The sequence below is a fragment of the Podarcis tiliguerta genome (genome assembly GCF_965153285.1).
Source record: "Podarcis tiliguerta genome assembly, chromosome: 1".
In the NCBI taxonomy this organism is placed as follows: domain Eukaryota; kingdom Metazoa; phylum Chordata; class Lepidosauria; order Squamata; family Lacertidae; genus Podarcis; species Podarcis tiliguerta.
In genome coordinates, this window is record NC_139534.1 from 118273851 (window position 1) to 118293149 (window position 19299).

The window sequence follows — 19299 nt, forward strand, 5'->3', positions numbered from 1 at the left end:
GGGACCTTCTGCTTGACGCTATACCAGATGGACCATCTCATAATAGATTAAGGTTACCATACCTCCCTGTTTCCCGGGGAAAAGTCCCCGGATTTATAAACCAGCCCCCATACAAAATCCATGGAAGTTGAAAAGTGTCCCCGGATTCATTGAAAAAAAGCTGGTAACCTTATAATAGATGTCCCATGCATGCAAGTTGCAGGGATCCACAGTGCCAAAACATCATGCAATGAGAACATCCCGGGGTTCCCTAAGGCATGTGGCTCATTAGTCTCTTGTTTTATCTCCTCCCACCCCAACTTTAACATCAGCTCCAAAGGAGGGCCCAGGCAACAATGCCATAATTTCCGTGCACACTTGGCAAAAGGCAAAGGCCATCTGGTCAGGTCTGGCATGTGCACTCTGATATCGTGCATGCCTTTCCGAAGAAGGAACCTGTGGACATTTGCTACACACCAGGTTTTACTGTGTTTAGTAATGCCACACAGATGTGCATTCAACAAACACATATTGCTGAGATTTGTTCTGGCTTGTCCTGGTGAAGTCTAGCTCTGATATAAGCAGTTTGGCAAGAGGCCAAGGCCTGATCCTGTTACTTGTAAGATTGCACAAGGCAAAAAAAAAAAAAAAAAGTGTTCGGTGACTGTGATTCTGAAGAACTAGTGAAATGTGTGCGCGTCATCTTTACTAGAGAGGGTTAGATGAGCATGGCATATGGCTGCAGACTCAGTGCGTTATTGATTTACCTGTGCCAGTTCCTGATCTTAATTTTGGCAGCTGCCCTTAGCTATTTGCTCCAGGTGGTTATTTCTGTCCATTGAGAGATTATGGATTTAGAGTTGATTGACACCCATGTCCTGAAGGATCACACAGGGCGGTGCTCCTGGGATGGTGCCATTCAGAATACAAGAAGGGAATTAAGGGCACCTATTTGCATGACATGGCTTTCCCCGGCCCAGTGTCCTCCAAACATTTTGGACTACAACACCCATCATCCCCAGCCAGCATGACCAAAAGTCAAGGGTGATGGGAGATCCAATCCAAACCTTCTGGCATTCAACAGGTCTGAGAAGGATACCGTAGGGAAAGCCTAAATTGCCTTCAGGACTCTCTTGTGCTATTTATGCTAGTATAGAATACTGTATCTTTTAAAATGCAGTTGAATCTGCCTTAAAAAAATCCCCTGCAGTAAAAATAAAAACCCCAACCTAATGCTAAGTCTGAAAACAGCCTAACAGATCTACATTTAGATAGCAAGGATAGCAATTTTTTTAAAGGGAATTAAAGAGAAATCTGGCAAACTGAAGTTAAGATTGGAAGAGACTGAGAAAGTGGGAGAAACCAAAACTGACAGATCTCAGACCCTCCAAGTGTCCCTGTTTTCCAGGGACAGTCCCGGATTCACACAAGCTGTCCTGGTTTCTAATTTGATCCTGAAATGTCCCACTTTTCTTTAGGTCATGGGTAGGCAAACTAAGGCCTGGGGGCCGGATCCAGCCCAATTGCCTTCTAAATCTGGCCCACGGATGGTCCGAGAATCAACGTGTTTTTACATGAGTAGAGTGTGTCCTTTTATTTAAAATGCACCTCTGGGTTATTTGTGGGGCATAGGAATTGGTTCATTCCCCCCCCAAATATAGTCCGGCCCCCCCACAAGGTCTGAGGAACAGTGGACCGGCCCCCTACTGAAAAAGTTTGCTGACCCTGCTTTAGGTCATCCCTATTTTCATCAGAGAAATGTTGGAGGGTATGTGTAAGTTATGCAACCTCCGAGACAAGGAGATAAGCAACTATACAACCTCTGGATGGTTACCTGTCATGGATGCTTTAGCTGAGTTTCCTGCATTGCAGGGGGCTTGACTAGATGATCCTTGGGGTCCCTTCCAACTCTACAAATCTAAAATTCTTTGATTCTATGTGATCTGGCCCTCTTCTATTCAGGAAGCACTTGAAGGTCTGCATGGTTTTTATTCTTATTCTTTCCTGTTTCCAGACCTGGTATACAAGCTGATATCCCTAAGCTCCCAGATCCTAGGACTAGACGCATGCCTCCACAACCTAACTCGCAGGGATGTTGTGATAATAATGAGATTAGGATATTAATTATAATACATCCCGAGCTTTTGATGAAGGTGTAAAGCCAGTCTTAAGTAATTAGAGAAGCTCTATGCATGAACATGCTCTTCCTGTTGGGACACTGAACATAGTTTGAAGAATGGGAGGAGGCTCAATGAGTGTGAGAACCTCCTCTGTAACTTACTTTGTGTAATGATTAATGCACCTGCAGGCTTCCATCCAAATTGAGAAAAAAGAACAAGCTAGCTGCGGTTTAAACCAGCAACTTGGGTGGAAGCTGGTTTTGGGGGAAACACATCAAAATGTGGTGCTTCGTTTAAAAAAAAAGTGCAAGATACATACAGAGCAGACATCAGACTGTGTCTAAAATTATGCGGCAACTCACTAGATACAGAATAAATAGGAGTGTGTACACAGTCAAAAAATTAAAAGATGCTTGCTTCTTGGGAGAAAAGCAATGACAAATCTAGACAGCATCTTAAAAAGCAGAGACATCACCTTGCCAACAAAGGTCAGTATAGTTAAAGTTATGGTTTTCCCAGTAGTGATGTATGGAAGTGAGAGCTGGACCATAAAGAAGGCTGGTTGCCGAAGAATTGATGCTTTTGAATTATGGTGCTGGAGGAGACTCTTGAGAGTCCCATGGACTGCGAGAAGACCAAACCTATCCATTCTGAAGGAAATCAGCCCTGAGTGCTCACTGGAAGGACAGATCCTGAAGCTGAGACTCCAATATTTTGGCCACCTCATGAGAAGAGAAGACTCTCATGTTGGGAAAGATGACCCTGATGTTGGGAAAGATGGAGGGCACAAGGAGAAGGAGATGACAGAGGACGAGATGGTTGGACAGTGTTCTCGAAGCTACCAGCATGAGTTTGACCAAACTGCGGGAGGCAGTGGAAGACAGGAGTGCCTGGCGTGCTCTGGTCCATGGGGTCACGAAGAGTCGGACACGACTAAATGACTAAACAACAACAACACAGTCAAAGTAAGATTACTCAAATAGCAAATAATTTTGACTGCACCACAGGCAGGGTAGGGGTGATTACATGACTCCACCCTAAACCAGACACATCTTTTTTTTCTTAACCTTGTGATTTATTATAGATAAAATGTTTCTTGTACATTGGGGAGCAGTAGAAACTAGTGAGAATCTGGTGCTGCCTGATAAGCTGTTGGCCAATGTTACAAGAAAAAATTGCTCCTTTTCCCTTATGGGGTACCCAAGAGCCCGTATAGAGTCCTTATGTAGGTTCTCTATCGGTAGGAGAAAGTAACAGAGAATATTGAGAAGCAAAGCAGCTAGTAAGCCTGATCTTTATTGATCTGTTGCAGCAGGGTGCTAAACCCCCCCCCCCATGCACACAGGAGGGAGGAGGAACCCAGAACAATGGTGTGCAAGCTCTTATATAGACTTTTGAAATTGCCACCCTGTAGCTCAAGACCACCCCCCAATACATCATACATACATCACAGAAGGGGCAGTCTACAGCAGAATCCTGTCTGGCAGGAAACCTGTTGATGGGTTTACCTGGAGAGCCTGGCCATTCTTTTGTGATACTTAATTCCTGAGTCTAGGTCACAGGCTCACCCTATTCATACACAAATGTGCCCTTAAAGCAAGATTTGTGAGCACAGAGACAATGGGGAGGCTTTTCCCATTTTCATCCAAACTGCAGAGAAATATTTGAGGTCACTGAAAGAGTCAAAATTGCTTTAGGACTGTTTTCCTGTACTGTTTCAGACATGTGGTTTATATATTTATGTATGTGTTTGACTGGCACATTTATGAACATTTATTTTATATCTTGGACCTTAAAATTCTCATAACACCAAGAACAGCTGAGAACAGACCAAAGGAACCTTGGAAAACCATCCCAAGCTCTTAATTTGACCTAACCATTAGTTTCTATCGATGGCAGCCAAGAGCTGCATGCCTGAATGAGACCTTTCTGCAGATTTTGCCTTCTCTGTGTGGTGTATTCAGTATTTTGCTTGTGTAGGTTGGGCTGTGCAAACAGCACAAGGGACTGGCTCGAGCATCCCTGTCTCAGTTCTGCTTACAGACTGTGTGGGTATCCGGAGACTCACTTTGGAGGGGAGGAGGGGCACAGCGGAGGGGGGAGGTCGGTGCAGTGCAGGTGCGCTGGTGGAGTCCTGCCACTGCAGCCACACTGTGCTGGCCTTCCCATTACCTCGCCTCTCCTGGTGAGCAGCAACAACACAGCTGCTGAGAACTTAGCACTGCACCTCCATCCCTCATTGGCCGAGCTTCATCCGACTCATGTCAAAGGAGAGGATCAGGGAAACACACTTGATTGTGTGTTGCAGTTTTGAAAATTGTGTTGCTCTCCCCTCCTTTCCCAATAATGCAGTGTGTTCTGTAATATGACATAGATGCAATAACGGGGAGATAGTGGTGGATTTAGGTAAGGTAAAGGTAAAGGTGGGACGCGGATGGCGCTGTGGGTTAAACCACAGAGCCTAGGACTTGCCGATCAGAAGGTCGGCGGTTCAAATCCCCGCAACGGTGTGAGCTCCCATTGCTCAGTCCCTGCTCCTGCCAACCTAGCAGTTTGAAAGCACGCCAAAGTGCAAGTAGATAAATAGGTACCGCTCCGGCGGGAAGGTAAACGGCATTTCCGTTCGCTGCTCTGGTTCGCCAGAAGCAGCTTACTCATGCTGGCCACAGGACCTGGAAGCTGTACGCCGGCTCCCTCGACCAATAAAGCGAGATGAGCGCCGCAACCCCAGAGTCGGTCACGACTGGACCTAATGGTCAGGGGTCCCTTTACGGTTAAGTTAAGTCCAGTCAAAGGCGACCATGGGGGGCAGTGCTCATCTCGCTTTCAGGCCGAGGGAGCCAGCATTTGTCTACAGCTAGCTTTCCAGGTCATGTGGCCATAATGACTAAACCGGCTCCTGTGCAACGGGACACTGTGACAGAAGCCAGAGCGCACGGAAATGCTGTTTACCTTCCCACCACAGCGGTATCTATATTTCTACTTGCACTGGCATGCTTTCAAACTGCTAGGTTGGCAGAAGCTAGGACAGAGCAACAGGAGCTCAACCTGTCCCAGGGATTCAAACCGCCAACCTTCTGATCGGCAAGCCCAAGAGGCTCAGTGGTTTAGACGCATCATTCCCCTTTATTAGCTGTTGTGTGGCGCTTCTCCAGTGTTGCGGCATTATTGCCGTCAGGAGGGACATTCTTGCACTGTAGCACAACAGACATGGGGCAATAAAATAAAATACCCCAGAACAAGTTGCAGGATTTTAGCAGGAAGTTACGAGGCTGGCACTGATTAGAAACAAAGCAGTATGCCCACCCTGAAACTTTTGCCGGTGGTGCAAACAACGTTGGTGATTGCCCTGCTTCTTGAGTCTTGAGACCTCTGTCCCAATATCACCTTGAGTTCAAATCATCATGGCACCATGAGTAATAGAGCCAAGTGGAGAGACCGGGAGAGGAAATGAGGGAGAGGACCATGCCTGTGCTCTCCCTACGTCTTACCCAGAGCAGATTGGCATGTGAGCCCACACAGAACTCAATAAAGATCTTAGTTCTAATCTAAAGCCTGCAAGTGCTTTGTCTTAGTGAAACAATCATGAATGCACAATGAACAGGACGTCCGGAAGGGCCCCATGTAAGACTTGCTTCAGAGTAAACACGCTTAGGCTCATGCTGTAAATAGAATTCCTTCTGAGCAGTGGAGAAGTTTCATTCACTGGGGCTGAGGAAGGCCTGCCAACCTCCCATTGTGCCTGTTTGTTTTGCTTCTCCAGCTGTGGCAGCAGCTTTGAGCTTCCATCTCCCCAAGACTATTTTAGGCCCTAGACGCGTCTATGGGTTGCTATATCTGGAGTGTGGAAATCCCTGGAGAATGCTAAATCCATGTTTTTACTGCTGCTCTTGGAGCACTCGCAAAGGTCACTTGGTGTCCAGAAGGGCTCTGTTGATGAGTCTGGCTTGGCAGATTATTCCTTTGCTTTGCCTCGGCATCAACAGTGTCACACTGGGACTGTGTTCTCTCTGTCTCTCTAAGAGCAAACTCCGTGCTGCTGCTGCGTCGACAGGGCTGGACCCGAAAGAAGGCCACTGTTAAGGGAAGAGAGAGGTAAGTATCAACACATTTGGATGAATCCCAAGATATGCAGAAGTAGGTGGGGAGCAGCCAAGGGGACAACTCCACCCACAAACAGCCCAATGAGGATTGAGCATGTTCAGTGGTCACCTAGGAACAACTAGGGTGGAAGCAGGCATTGCATTACTTTAGCAAGATCCTAATATCTTATACAGCAGTGCCTTGCAAGACGAAAAGAATCCGTTCCGTGAGTCTCTTTGTCTAGTGGTTTTTTTGTCTTGCGAAGCAACCCCATTAGCGGATTAGCGCTATTAGCGGTTTAGCGGCTATTAGCAGCTATTAAAGGCTTAAGGGATTAGTGGATTAGCTGCTAAAAGGCTATTAGCAGCTTAGTGTCTTAGAAAAAGGGGGTGCGGAGCGAAAAAAATTCGCAGCAACTCGCAAGATATTTTCGTCTTGCAAAGCAAGCCCATAGCAAATTCGTTTTGTGAAGCACCTCCAAAACGGAAACCCCTTTCATCTAGCGGGTTTTCCGTCTTGCGAGGCATTCGTCTTGCGGGGCACCACTGTAGTTCTGGCCCGTGGACGGGGTAGAGCCCTGAACAGCTTCAGGCACCTACCTTTGGTGACCCAATAATGTATGCAAAGTACCACAAAGCACATGAGTGCGGACTGTGCATTTGGAAGTGCAGGTTAATGTGAACTGCAAGCACTATGTTGCATGTCTCCCCAATCTCCCGAGTGGTGGGAGATTCCAGGGGTTCCTGGTGTTCACCTTGGGGTCGTTTTTCTTTTTGGAAATGAGGCACAGTGGAGACTGTGGTGTCTTTATGATATATGGTTCATTTACACATAGATACAACCTAAGCCTACAGTGTAGGGGTTCACAGCATTAAGACCCCAAGAGAGTTTTGATTCAAACAGAAATAACCCATTGTGCTCTGATCTTGTCTTCAGCTTGCTGTCTTTACACTTAAGCTCTACCTCAAGCTTTGTCTTTGTCTTCTATCTTAGAGCTGAAGTAGGAGCCCCACCCATTTGCCTCCTCTCCTTCGCTTTCTTAATGGCCCATTACCTTTCCTTTGTTCTCTCAATGGCCCATCTCCCAGGTGATCTCCTGAACATGGAGTTAGGAATTAGAAGTCTGGCATCCAGGTTAACTCCCCAAGCCTTGATTAAATACTAACACTTACTCGACCCAGGAATTTAGGGGAGGCTGGCACCCGCAAACTCATAACAATAAACCGGTTGTAGAGTAAAATGTGGGTACAGATGTCTGGATGAAAAGCAGCTTGCAAAAACCTAACCACATGAGAAGCATAACCACATCTGAGGTTTGTATTTATATTATAATTACGCTTATGGTCCTTCACAATTTTCTCAGATTGTGGTACAGCAACATTCTCTTCTCTGTAAGAACAGTAGTCAGTTTATTAACTTTGCTGCTTTCCACATAAACAAGCCTATTAGGAAAGCTGTTGTATTTTTGTCCAGCATTTTTTGCCTTGTCAATGCTGTAGTCTTCACTATATCAGAAGGCTATAATATGCAGCAAAATGTACAGGGAGAAATCAATAAATACCAGCCCAATTGCTATGCTCTGCCTCACCTGTCAGAGACCGTATGCTCCTGAATTGCTGGGAATCACAAGTAGAGAGAGTGTTATTGTCGTCAGGTCCTGCTTTCAGGCTTCATATAGGCATATGGTTGGCCACTGTGAGAATGGGATGCTTTCACTAGACCTGCCTGATCCAGAAGTTGCAAAACTGGGCTTTTCTTTCCTCTCCTCTTTCCTGCAGCTCTTTCCCTAAAGCTCCCTCAATCTGCTCTGGAAGGTTGGGGGACTCACCTGGAACAAATTTTGCTGGGTGTGTGTGTGGAGAGAAGAGATATATGAGAAATAGGGCTGGCCCACGCATGAGGCAAGGTGAGGCAACCACCTTAGGTGGCAGGACCCACAGAGGCAGCAGGTCCCAATGTAGATCTTTATTCCCCCCCTTGTCCCTGATGTAATCTTCACTCACTCCTTCCCTGGTGGGGAATCATAGAATTGGAAGAGACCACAAGGGCCATCGAGTCCAAACCCCTGCCAAGCAGGAAACACCATCAGAGCACTCCTGACATATGGTTGTCAAGCCTCTGCTTAAAGACCTCCAAAGAAGGAGACTCCACCACACTCCTTGGCAGCAAATTCCACTGTCGAACAGCTCTTGCTGTCAGGAAGTTCTTCCTAATGTTTAGGTGGAATCTTCTTTCTTGTAGTTTCTTGGAGGCAGGTGCCATTTTGTGGTTCGCCTCAGGTGTAAAAATGTCCTGGGCCAGCCCTGGCTGGAAGTCGAATTGTGCAACTGAATGGATTTCAGTTGCACAATTGGGTAGACCATCACTAGATACCACCCATAATATTTCTCTTTTGTACAATGATCAGTTTGGTTTCCTCCTCCTCCAAGTAACCATATGTAATATTTCACATCCCCCTCCCTTTATTTATGTATAGTTCTCTTTAAAATGGTATATATTTGAATCTTTGAATGTGCTATGTGGAAAGGCAATTTCCCACCAAACAACCACATTCTTGTATTCTCGTAAATATATATAGCAATAGCATTTGTTGCTATGGAAGTACAAAGAATGTGTACTGTTACCATTCTTTATATGTGCCAATCAACCTTATCCCCTCCCTGACCCATTTCAATGCTATAAGCTATGAGCTTAGTAGACACAATTCTCAAAACCTGGCTATACCATTTTATGGGTTGAAAGACTGCACACCAACACACCCTTTATTGTACTTGCGGTGTTTGTTGTACAACATGAACCATGCATATTGTGCTGTAGCGGAGAGGTCTGAATGCCCAGGCCCTCATTCAGCAGCCTCCCCCAACCTGGTGCCCCCAGATGTTTTGTACGATAATTCCCACCAGTCCCAGCCAGCATGGCCAGTGATCAGGGATGCTGACCTACAACCCCCAATTTCAGAGTATATTTTTTGTTTTGTTTTGGAGGTGGGGTAGAATTACAAGGGTGGACCATGTGCGGAATTATTTGACAAGGTTAATGGTAAGGTTACCAGATTTTTTTCAATGAATCCGGGGACACTTTTCAACTTCAATGGATTTTGTATAGGGACTGATTTGTAAATCCAGGGACTGTCCCTGGGAAACGGGGACGCCTGGTAACCTTAGTGGCGCCATTCTATACTTTGCAAGGTGCTACTTGCAAGTAAGGGTATGTTCACATTAGCAGCTTAAAATGTCATGAGGTTATCTCCCCCTCCCCCATTGTGTTTTAAGTCACATCTGCATGGTGTTGTACACATCAGAGAGGGAGTGGAGATGTCTTCACCCAATGCACTTTTTGGCTCTCCTCCTTCAGCCCTGCCGGAACTCCTGTTCATGACATTGCCATCTGTCCATATGTGCTCATTTTGTGCATGTGCAACAGCTGTCTCAAATGTACACACCTGGCTTAAGTGCAAAGTGAATGTGGCTTAAGTTTTCTGGTGTTACTGAGGTTGGTTCTCTGTGAGGTGAATGTATTGCTTCTGAAACAATTTAACTTACAGATTCAGGTAGGTAGCTGTGTTGGTCTGACGCAGTCGAAATAAAGGGCAGTGTCCTTCAGCTCTCTATATTGGACAAACAGGCCAAACCCTACGCCAAAGGATAAATGGACATAAATCTGACATCAGGAATCACAAGCCAGACAAGCCAGTAGGAGAACACTTCAATCTCCCAGGACATTCAGTACAGGATCTCAAAGCAGCTGTCTTATTACAAAAGAATTTCAGAAATAAACTTGAAAGAGAAGTTGCTGAATTACAACGTATTACATATATGCTAGGGACACGGGTGGCGCTGTGAGGGACGCGGGTGGCGCTGTGGGTTAAAGCTTCAGCGCCTAGGGCTTGCCAATCGAAAGGTCGGCGGTTCGAATCCCCGCGGCGGGGTGCGCTTCCGCTGTTCGGTCCCAGCGCCTGCCAACCTAGCAGTTCGAAAGCACCCCTGGGTGCAAGTAGATAAATAGGGACCGCTTACTAGCGGGAAGGTAAACGGCGTCTCCGTGTGCGGCTCTGGCTCGCCAGAGCAGCGATGTCACGCTGGCCACGTGACCCGGAAGTGTCTTCGGACAGCGCTGGCCCTTGGCCTCTTGAGTGAGATGGGCGCACAACCCTAGAGTCTGTCAAGACTGGCCTGTACGGGCAGGGGTACCTTTACCTTTACCTTTTTACATATATGCTAAAGCTATTTTTGGTCATCTGCATACTATCCCTTCCTTTTTCCTGTGGGACTAATTGCAGTTGTTAACAGTCATCAATAGGTTTACCATAACCATTGAGTCAATCACCCATCTCCTACTACTGTCCTGAGACCCCCCCCCCAATATATAAGGGTCTGGTGACTTCTGTTTCAGTGTATCTGAAGAAGTGTGCATGCACACGAAAGTTCATACCCAGAACAAACTCAGTTGGTCTCTAAGGTGCAATTTTTTAATTTTAAAAATTTAACTTACAATGTAACTGTTTCAGGTGGTGTTAGTGCTGCAGTCGGATATCCACTGGACACAATCAAGGTATTTCAAAGTTTAGTTTTCTTAACTACAATAAAATCTCCCAAGTCACAAGGCATAGCCAACTCCCAAGTCACAAAGTAAAATGGAGAGAACTCTTCTCCACCCCGTTTCAGAGCTGAGAGCAGCTAGGATGAGTATGTGGGGCGGTTCTCACCACTGCAGTGGTTTCTCTACCCAACAGCTAACAAACTATGGTTTGCCAGGAGGAATTCCAGGGCTTCTCCATTTTCTGCTTCCCCAGCTGCTCCCAATCCTTTCACCATACTCTCAGGACCAAACCAGAAATTACATTGTGAGATCTGTAGGTGCCTCCAATCTTGTCCCTCTTTTGTGGGAGAGATTCAAGCACATACAGTGGTGCCTCGCAAGACGAAATTAATTCGTTCCGCGAGTCTCTTCGTCTAGCGGTTTTTTCGTCTTGCGAAGCAACCCTATTAGCGGCTTAGCGCTATTAGTGGTTTAGCGGCTATTAGCGGCTATTAAAGGCTTAAAGGATTAGCGGATTAACTGCTAAAAGGCTATTAGCGGTTTAGCGGCTTAGAAAAAGGGGTTGGGGAGCGAAAAAAAATCTCAAGACTTGCAAGACATTTTTGTCTTGCGAATCAAGCCCATAGGGAAATTCGTCCTACGAAGCGCATTGAAAAATGGAAAACCCTTTCGTCTAGCAGGTTTTCCGTCTTGCGAGGCATTCGTCTTGCGGGGCACCACTGTACTATAAATTTAGTTTTGTGCAATGGATTAAAGCATTCTGTTGCCCTAGTGCAAGGGTAGGCAACCTAAGGCCTGGGGGCCGGATGCAGCCCAATTGCCTTCTCAATCTGGCCCGTGGACGGTCTGGGAATCAGTGTGTTTTTACATGAGTAGAATGTGTCCTTTTATTTAAAATGCATCTCTGGGTTATTTGTGGGGCATAGGAATTTGTTCATCCCCCCCCCCCCCATATAGTCTGGCCCACCACATGTTCTGAGGGAGGGTGGACCGGCCCACAATTGAAAAAGGTTGCTGATCCCTGCCCTAGTGCAATAAATTCACTTTTCATGCTGATTTGATGCCTTACCCACTTGCAGAATTACCAATGAAATGTTTCTTTTCCCCAAGATGAAATGAATGACGGATTGTCCCATTTAACAGGTGAGGATTCAGACTCAGACAGGTTATCGTGGAATATGGCACTGTATCAGAGACACATACAGAACTGAAAAAGTACGTATGGTAAAATTTCCTGTTGATGAAGGGGAAATTTGCTTCATCATGTCTGCTTGACTTGGGGCGGATCCACACCATACATTTAAAACATATTTAATTTGCATTTAAAGCAAATGACTTCCTCCAAAGAAACCTGGGAGCTGTTGTTTGTTAAGGGTGCTGGGAATTGAGGTTGATGGGGCAAATTACAGTGCCTAGCGAAAAAACCCCACAGTCTGTCCAACATTAAGGAATGGCTTTATTACAATGACTCTGGGACAGAGCTATTGTGGCCTAACACGGCATATTTCACACAGTTGTGTGAATGGCTGAATAACAGTTAATTGCAGACATGGGTTGGATGGAAAATGAGGGAAGGGATTTTTAACACTTTGCCCTCTGCAGCAGTCCTGAAGCAGATTGCTCCCCGCACATCTATTTTAGCAAATGAGAGCTTTCCACCTGCCGCCAGTGCAAATAAGATACTCTCAGTCCAATTCAGGGATGTAGCGTGGGGGGGAGGTCAAGAGGTTAAAAATCCGTTTCCCACACCAAAGTTTCAATCTGGATTTGGTCCCGAATCCAGAATTCTAAAAACCCCTTTGTGCAATTGCTAACTGCATCGAGGGTTAGGGTTTGGCCCTAAGGCTAAGGTTGGTTGTGTTTAAGAATACCTGTGAACAAGAACCTGATTCCTGGTGCATTGGGCCTCATAAGCACCTAGAACAGGGCTGGGAATCCTGATATCCTCCAGATGTTGCTACACTACCACTCCTATCATGGCTGGAATTGATGGGATTTGGAGTCCAACAATATCTGAAGGGCCACAGGTTACACATCCCTGACCCTAGAGGTTTCATAGAATCATAGAACTGTAGAGTTGGAGGGGACCATGAGGATCTAGTCCAGTGTTTCCCAAACTTGGGTCTCCATTCGAGAGCCAGTGTGGTGTAGTGGTTAAGAGCGGTAGTCTCGTAATCTGGTGAACTGGGTTCGATTCCCCACTCCTCCACATGCAGCTGCTGGGTGACCTTGGGCCAGTCACACTTCTCTGAAGTCTTTCAGCCCCACTCACCTCACAGAGTGTTTGTTGTGGGGGAGGAAGGGAAAGGAGAACGTTAGCTGCTTTGAGACTCCTTAAAAGGAGTGAAAGGCGGGATATCAAATCCAAATCCAGCTGATTTTGGACTACAGTTCCCATCATCCCTGATCACTGGTCCTGCTAGCTAGGGATGATGGGAGTTGTAGTCCAAAAACAGCTGGAGACCCAAGTTTGGGAAACTCTGATCTAGTCCAACCCCCTACAATGCAGGAATCTGTCAGCCAACGTGGGGCTTGAACCCACAACCCTCAGATTAAGAGAGTAATTCTCTACTGACAGAGCTATCACCTTCTCCTTTTCCTTGATAAGTACCAAACCTGAAGACAAACTGTGGGGTGTCCTTTATTCTATTATAATTAATTTCCTTATTACCAGAACGCCAAAGAAAAAACCCAGCTGCTGTGACTTTCATATTATGGAGACTTGGGAAGGTTAGGTAAGATTAGCTTGGCTAACACTTTCTTCTCACTTTTCTATGCAAACCAGCTGCTAGGTTTCTACCGAGGGGTGTCGATGACTGTCATAACTGCATCGTTTATTACATCGTTCTCTTTTGGCATCTACAAAAACATCCTTTATAACATCTGCAGATTTCGATATGGCTCTGCAGACAGAAAGCCATCAAAGGTAGACGTGTCTTTTGCGGCAGCTGCTACTGGTGCAATCCGGGTAGGTTACAAGTCAAATAATGTTTAAGATTTAAATGTACTTATGAAAGGCATATATTTATATCCCTTCCTTCTTTCTTCCTTTCTGGAGTTTCTGCTTTTATTCTTTTCTCTTTTTTTGTTCTCTCTGCATAAGCTTTTGTATTTTCTTTTTTCTTTTTGGTTTAAATTTGTGCATTTTGATTTATGTATATGTGCAATACAATCAATTAAAAAAAAGGCAAGTCAATCAATTAATTTTGGCGTTTTTGGTCCTGGTAAAGCACTCTTATTCCACTTTAACAGTCATAGAATCATAGAATCATAGAGTTGGAAGAGACCCAAGGGCCATCGAGTCCAACCCCCTGCCAAGCAGGAAACACCATCAGAGCACTCCTGACATATGGTTGTCAAGCCTCTGCTTAAAGACCTCCAAAGAAGGAGACTCCACCACACTCCTTGGCAGCAAATTCCACTGTCGAACAGCTCTTACTGTCAGGAAGTTCTTCCTAATGTTTAGGTGGCATCTTCTTTCTTGTAGTTTGGATCCATTGCTCCGTGTCTGCTTCTCTGGAGCAGCAGAAAACAACCTTTCTCCCTATCAAATCCAAACTCTTCTTCTTCTTCTTCTTCCTCTATATGACATCCTTTTATATATTTGAACATGGCTATCATATCACCCCTTAACCTCCTCTTCTCCAGGCTAAACATGCCCAGCTCCCTTAGCCGTTCCTCATAAGGCATCATTTCCAGGCCTTTGACCATTTTGGTTGCCTTCCTCTGGACACGTTCCAGTTTGTCAGTGTCCTTCTTGAACTGTGGTGCCCAGAACTGGACACAGTACTCCAGGTGAGGTCTGACCAGAGCAGAATACAGTGGCACTATTACTTCCCTTGATCTAGATGCTATACTCCTATTGATGCAGCCCAGAATTGCATTGGCTTTTTTAGCTGCCGCGTCACACTCAGTCATGCCTTCTCCCAAAGAATCCTGGGAACTGTAGCTTGTTGTGGCTGCTGGGAGTTGTTAGGAGACCATTAACAAACTACAGTTCCCAGGATCATTTGGGGAAAATCATAAAGGTTAAAGTAGAATAGGGTTGGCACCTGTCTGTCCTGGGAGACAATGGAGGAGTGCGCCTTTGGGGATGAAGTGAAACCATTGGTGTGGCTGTAGAGACAGATATGGGAGAGGCATGTTTTACTGTAGCCGGGGCGGATTCTGCTATGTAGAAGTAGCTAAAGTGGTGCCTTCTGGTTATTGAGCACCAGCCAGTATGGCCAGTGCTCACAGATGAGGGGAATTGTAGTCCAACAACATTTGAAGAGCACTAGTGTTAGGTGCGTGCCGGCGTGATTGCTTGAGAGCGAACAGGCAAGACCCCCACTGGTCTTTTCAAGGTTTTATTATCGGTGCAAAAACATTCACAGTGCAGAAGGACTCACTTCCATGTCTGCTCAGTCACTAGCAGAATCTGGGAGTGGGCGGTCCTTAAACTTTCCCCAGCAGAGCAGTCTTTTGACCCCCATTCTACGCGTCCCCTCTCTGCGTGTAAAATGACTGTGCAGAGAGGGCATGGGCAAAGGGGGACCTGCCTCCCCCACCGCTTTGCTCAGACTTGGTGTTATGGCTCTCCCTTGCATCCTCCGAGCCCTGTATCCCTTCCCCACTGGAGGCGTGGCTTCCTTCCTCCCCGGAAGAGGAGCTGCTTCTCACGCAACTGCCCTTCCACCTCTCACCTCTGAGCTGATGGCAGTTCCCTGACAACTAGATTTGGCTTCTCCTGGTACAGACCAGTAATGGTGTTCATGTAACGTGTTGTACTTAAAGCACTGAAGTTTCTTGATTACCCTGTGGAAAACATCCGTGTTATATCATCTGTCCCTCATCATTTTGTTGTTGTTATGTACTTTTGTGTTTTCATTGTGTATTTTAATGTTGCAAACCGTCCTGTGATCTTTGGATGAAGGGTGGCATATAAATTTTTATAAATAATAACAACAAGAAGGGCAACAAGATAGTATTACTTGTGTAATTAGTTTCCAGAAGACTATGCATGTTAGGCTCTTGCAGTGAAATGTCTGAGCCACCGTATTTTTGCTCTATAAGACACACCAGACCATAAGACGCACCTAGTTTTTGGAGGAGAAAAACAAGAAAAAATAATTTTCTGAATCTCAGAATCCCTCTTGCTGTTCTGGCTTCTGGCATAGCTGCGCAGCCTGTATTCGCTCCATAAGACGCACACACATTTCCCCTTACTTTTTGGGAGGAAAAAAGTGAGTCTTATAGAGCAAAAAATACTGTATATACACTAAGGCAGGCATGTCCAAAGTCCGTTTCAGGGGCCTAATATGGCCCGCTGGTCAATGTAATCCAGCCCGCCTGGAAGTATATATCCTGGGGTAAAATCCCCCAAAAAGCTCAGCACTGTAAAAAAAGCTCAACAACTACAATCCTAAAAAAATCTCAACAGCTTTGGGGTTAAGTCCTTAAAAGAGCTCAACAACTTTGGGGTAAAATTGTGAAAAAAAGCTCAACTTTGGGTGGCCCTCATGCAAATCTGGCCCTCTTTGAAAAAAGTTTGGGCACCCCATAATACATGAGTTTGGACCCTAGGCTCTGTATCTCCATGGTCTGGTCTGGGGATGTGTGGGTGATGAGCTTCTACAGGAAGCATCTCTTTCTAGACCACTAATTCCTAATTACACCCTTCAGGTTGTGCTAATGTCACCTGCAGAGTTGGCCAAAGTGAGACTCCAGATCCAGAAAGACCCCTTGGCTATTCCACCCCACGTCCTGATCTCCAAGCCTAAGTACCAAGGAGCTGTGCACTGCCTGCGGACCGTCGTGAAGGAGGAAGGTTTCAAGGGTCTATACAAGGGGTCTTTGGCTCTGATGTGGAGAGACTGCTGCTCATCTGTTGTCTATTTCCTCACCTACAACGTCCTGTGCGACTGGCTTACTCCAGCGGGAAAAGACAGAGCAGGTGTGTGCATTAAATGAGAAGGGTTTATTTCAGGAGTTTTGAAAAACCTGTCTTCATAGCTTCTGCATTTGAGTCACCACAATTCTGCAACTTTCGTATAGAGTGTTTGTTCCCGGCACTAAGTTATCATGGCTAGCAGCCATTGATAGCTGCCTGCTCCATAAATTTGCCCAATGCAAATTGGTTGGTGGACATTCTGTGGGATAAAGTTCCATAGTTTAACTCTGTGCTGTGGGAGAAAGCGCTTTATTTTGTCTACCCTGAATCTCCCAGCCTGCAGCTTCTTTAGATGTCCCCAAGTTCTAGTGTCAAGTCCTCTCTCTACCGTTCTGTAACCCCTTGGGGTTTGCATGCCTACAGCAAACAGGGGAAGCTAGATGTTGACACCTCCCTCTTGCACTTAGGCGCTGCTGCTGCTGTTTTGGCTACGTAAGCAGTGGCACTCAAACCGGAAAATAGATGGGAATGATTAGAACAGAGTATTATCATTGGCACAATTTGCTCCAGTTGTGTAATATGCTCGGAGCGCCTGTTATGAAATTCTATTTGAGCTTCTCTTGTGTAACTGGTTAACTCAGAGGCCGCGTCCTCTGATGTCATCCAAGAACTCTTCCTCTCTAACTTCCCCCTTGAATGCTTATTAACTGCAGTCATGCCGGCTAACTGCACCTTTTAAATGCATCGCTAAAGCCTATACAGCTCGGGTGTAGGGGCACCTTCTAAATGATGAAATGGATTTTATTTTTAGCTCTTCACTAATCCCAGAGGCATGATAGCCCATCTCATGCAACGTGTAGGGAAGGAGGAAGGGAGAGGAGAGGCCAGCGACCCTGGAAGCGTTTTCACAGGTGCCTGGGCCGGGGTGGGGGGCCAGAGCATGACAAATGTTCCAAGTATTTCAGGCACATTTTTACATCTTATTAAATGGGGAAATAATAAAGCCATAAGCGATCTCAGTCAATATTACTGCAATGAGTTGTATCACAATCACAGGTGGACCTGACTTTAGGAAAAAGAAACGGAAGAATTAGCAATTGTTCAATGCAAAAATACAGAACATGTTCAGAACATCCGTCAGCGTCCCTCCCCACACAAATAATCCCTGTGGGGTGGGGGGGGGCGGAGTTCCATTCTCTCTGTGTTCCTCCCACAATTTATACAGTCTATCTAGGAGGTTAATCTGAGGAAATAGGATAGCTTGTTCATGCATATGGGTTTTTATTTTATAATATAGTAAAGGTAAAGGGACCCCTGACCATTAGGTCCAGTCGTGGCCGACTCTGAGGTTGCGGCCCTCATCTCGCTTTACTGGCCGAGGGAGCCAGCATACAGCTTCCGGGTCATGTGGCCAGCATGACTAAGCCGCTTCTGGCAAACCAGAGCAGTGCACGGAAACGCCGGTTACCTTCCCGCTGGAGCGGTACCTATTTATCTACTTGCACTTTGAGGTGCTTTCGAACTGCTAGGTTGGCAACAGCAGGGACTGAGCAACGGGCACTCACCCCGTTGCGGGGATTCAAACCGCCAATCTTCTGATCAGCAAGCCCTAGGCTCTGTAGTTTAACCCACAGTGCCACCTGTGTCCCACTCACTTTAATCAATGGGACTTGATTTCGAGTCTGGCTCTCACATAGAGATTCCCGTAAATGTTGTGTATGGATTGCACAACCGGCTGATTTAATCATGCAACCTGGTTTAACCAAGCCATAGAGACCAAGGCTGTGTACACACCATACATTTAAAGCAATGCAGTTTGTAAAGGGTGGTGGGAATGGTAACTCTGTGAGGGGTAAACTACAGTTTCCAGGAAGCTCTGGGAGAAGCCATGTGCTTTAAATATATGGAATGTAGTCAGCCTTCGATGTGGGAAAGCTGAAGGGATGTAAACGTATTTGGAACCTTTCAGTGGCCAGCTAGAATGACCACTCAATCAAATTTAATTAGGATTTGGAGAGACAGGGAATCCACTTGTCCCGGATACGGAGAAAGGGGAAGCTTCAGAAAGCAGAGCCTCTTAAGAAAGGCCTGCCTGATGTTTCACAGAAGGTATGTCAAGAATCTTGTGCATGGACTACGGAGTGCAGGTCAAAGAGGCAGCAAGACATATAATTCCAACAGGGGATATCTGCTCTCGAAGCTCATTAGCAGATTTCTCTGTGTGCTTAATCCCAATATGAGATACTTGCAAAGTATCTTCTTACAGTCTTCCTTCCATAGTTCAGAGCTGATTGGAAGCAACTGCCCTGCATAAATTAGGCCTCTCATGGTCATCAACCTCTCTGCCTATTACCCCACAGTAGTGCCTTATCATCTTATCTGCTGCTTGTGGGAACTAGCCTTAGGTAGGACTTGAGTCAGGATAAGGAACTTGGCCAGGGGCAGCAGAAAGTGGATTAGCCACTATTTGGCATCTGGTTCAAGATGGTAGACCTTGAGATTCTGGGGGGTGAAAAGAGTAGACCCCACAAGACTTAAGTCTGCCCACTGCTGATCTGGAAGACAATAATAATACCACTACTTAAGAGGGCATAGCTAGCTAAGTTATACTCAAGAGTAGACCCATTGAAATTAGCATGTCTATTAGCAGCTGCAGTCCCAAGGGCAAGCCAGGGAGTTTCTCCCACCCACAATTAGTTTTAATGT

General features: G+C 45.9%; 1 protein-coding gene across 1 annotated transcript in view; it reads left to right on the forward strand.

The window, feature by feature from the left end:
• SLC25A47 (solute carrier family 25 member 47) overlaps positions 1 to 19299 on the forward strand; it is a 36801-nt gene that overhangs the window by 14128 nt on the left and 3374 nt on the right. The window contains 4 exon segments of the mRNA XM_083439060.1: positions 10690 to 10733; positions 11865 to 11936; positions 13507 to 13689; positions 16386 to 16656. Coding sequence (XP_083295186.1) covers positions 10690 to 10733; positions 11865 to 11936; positions 13507 to 13689; positions 16386 to 16656 — 570 coding nt within the window.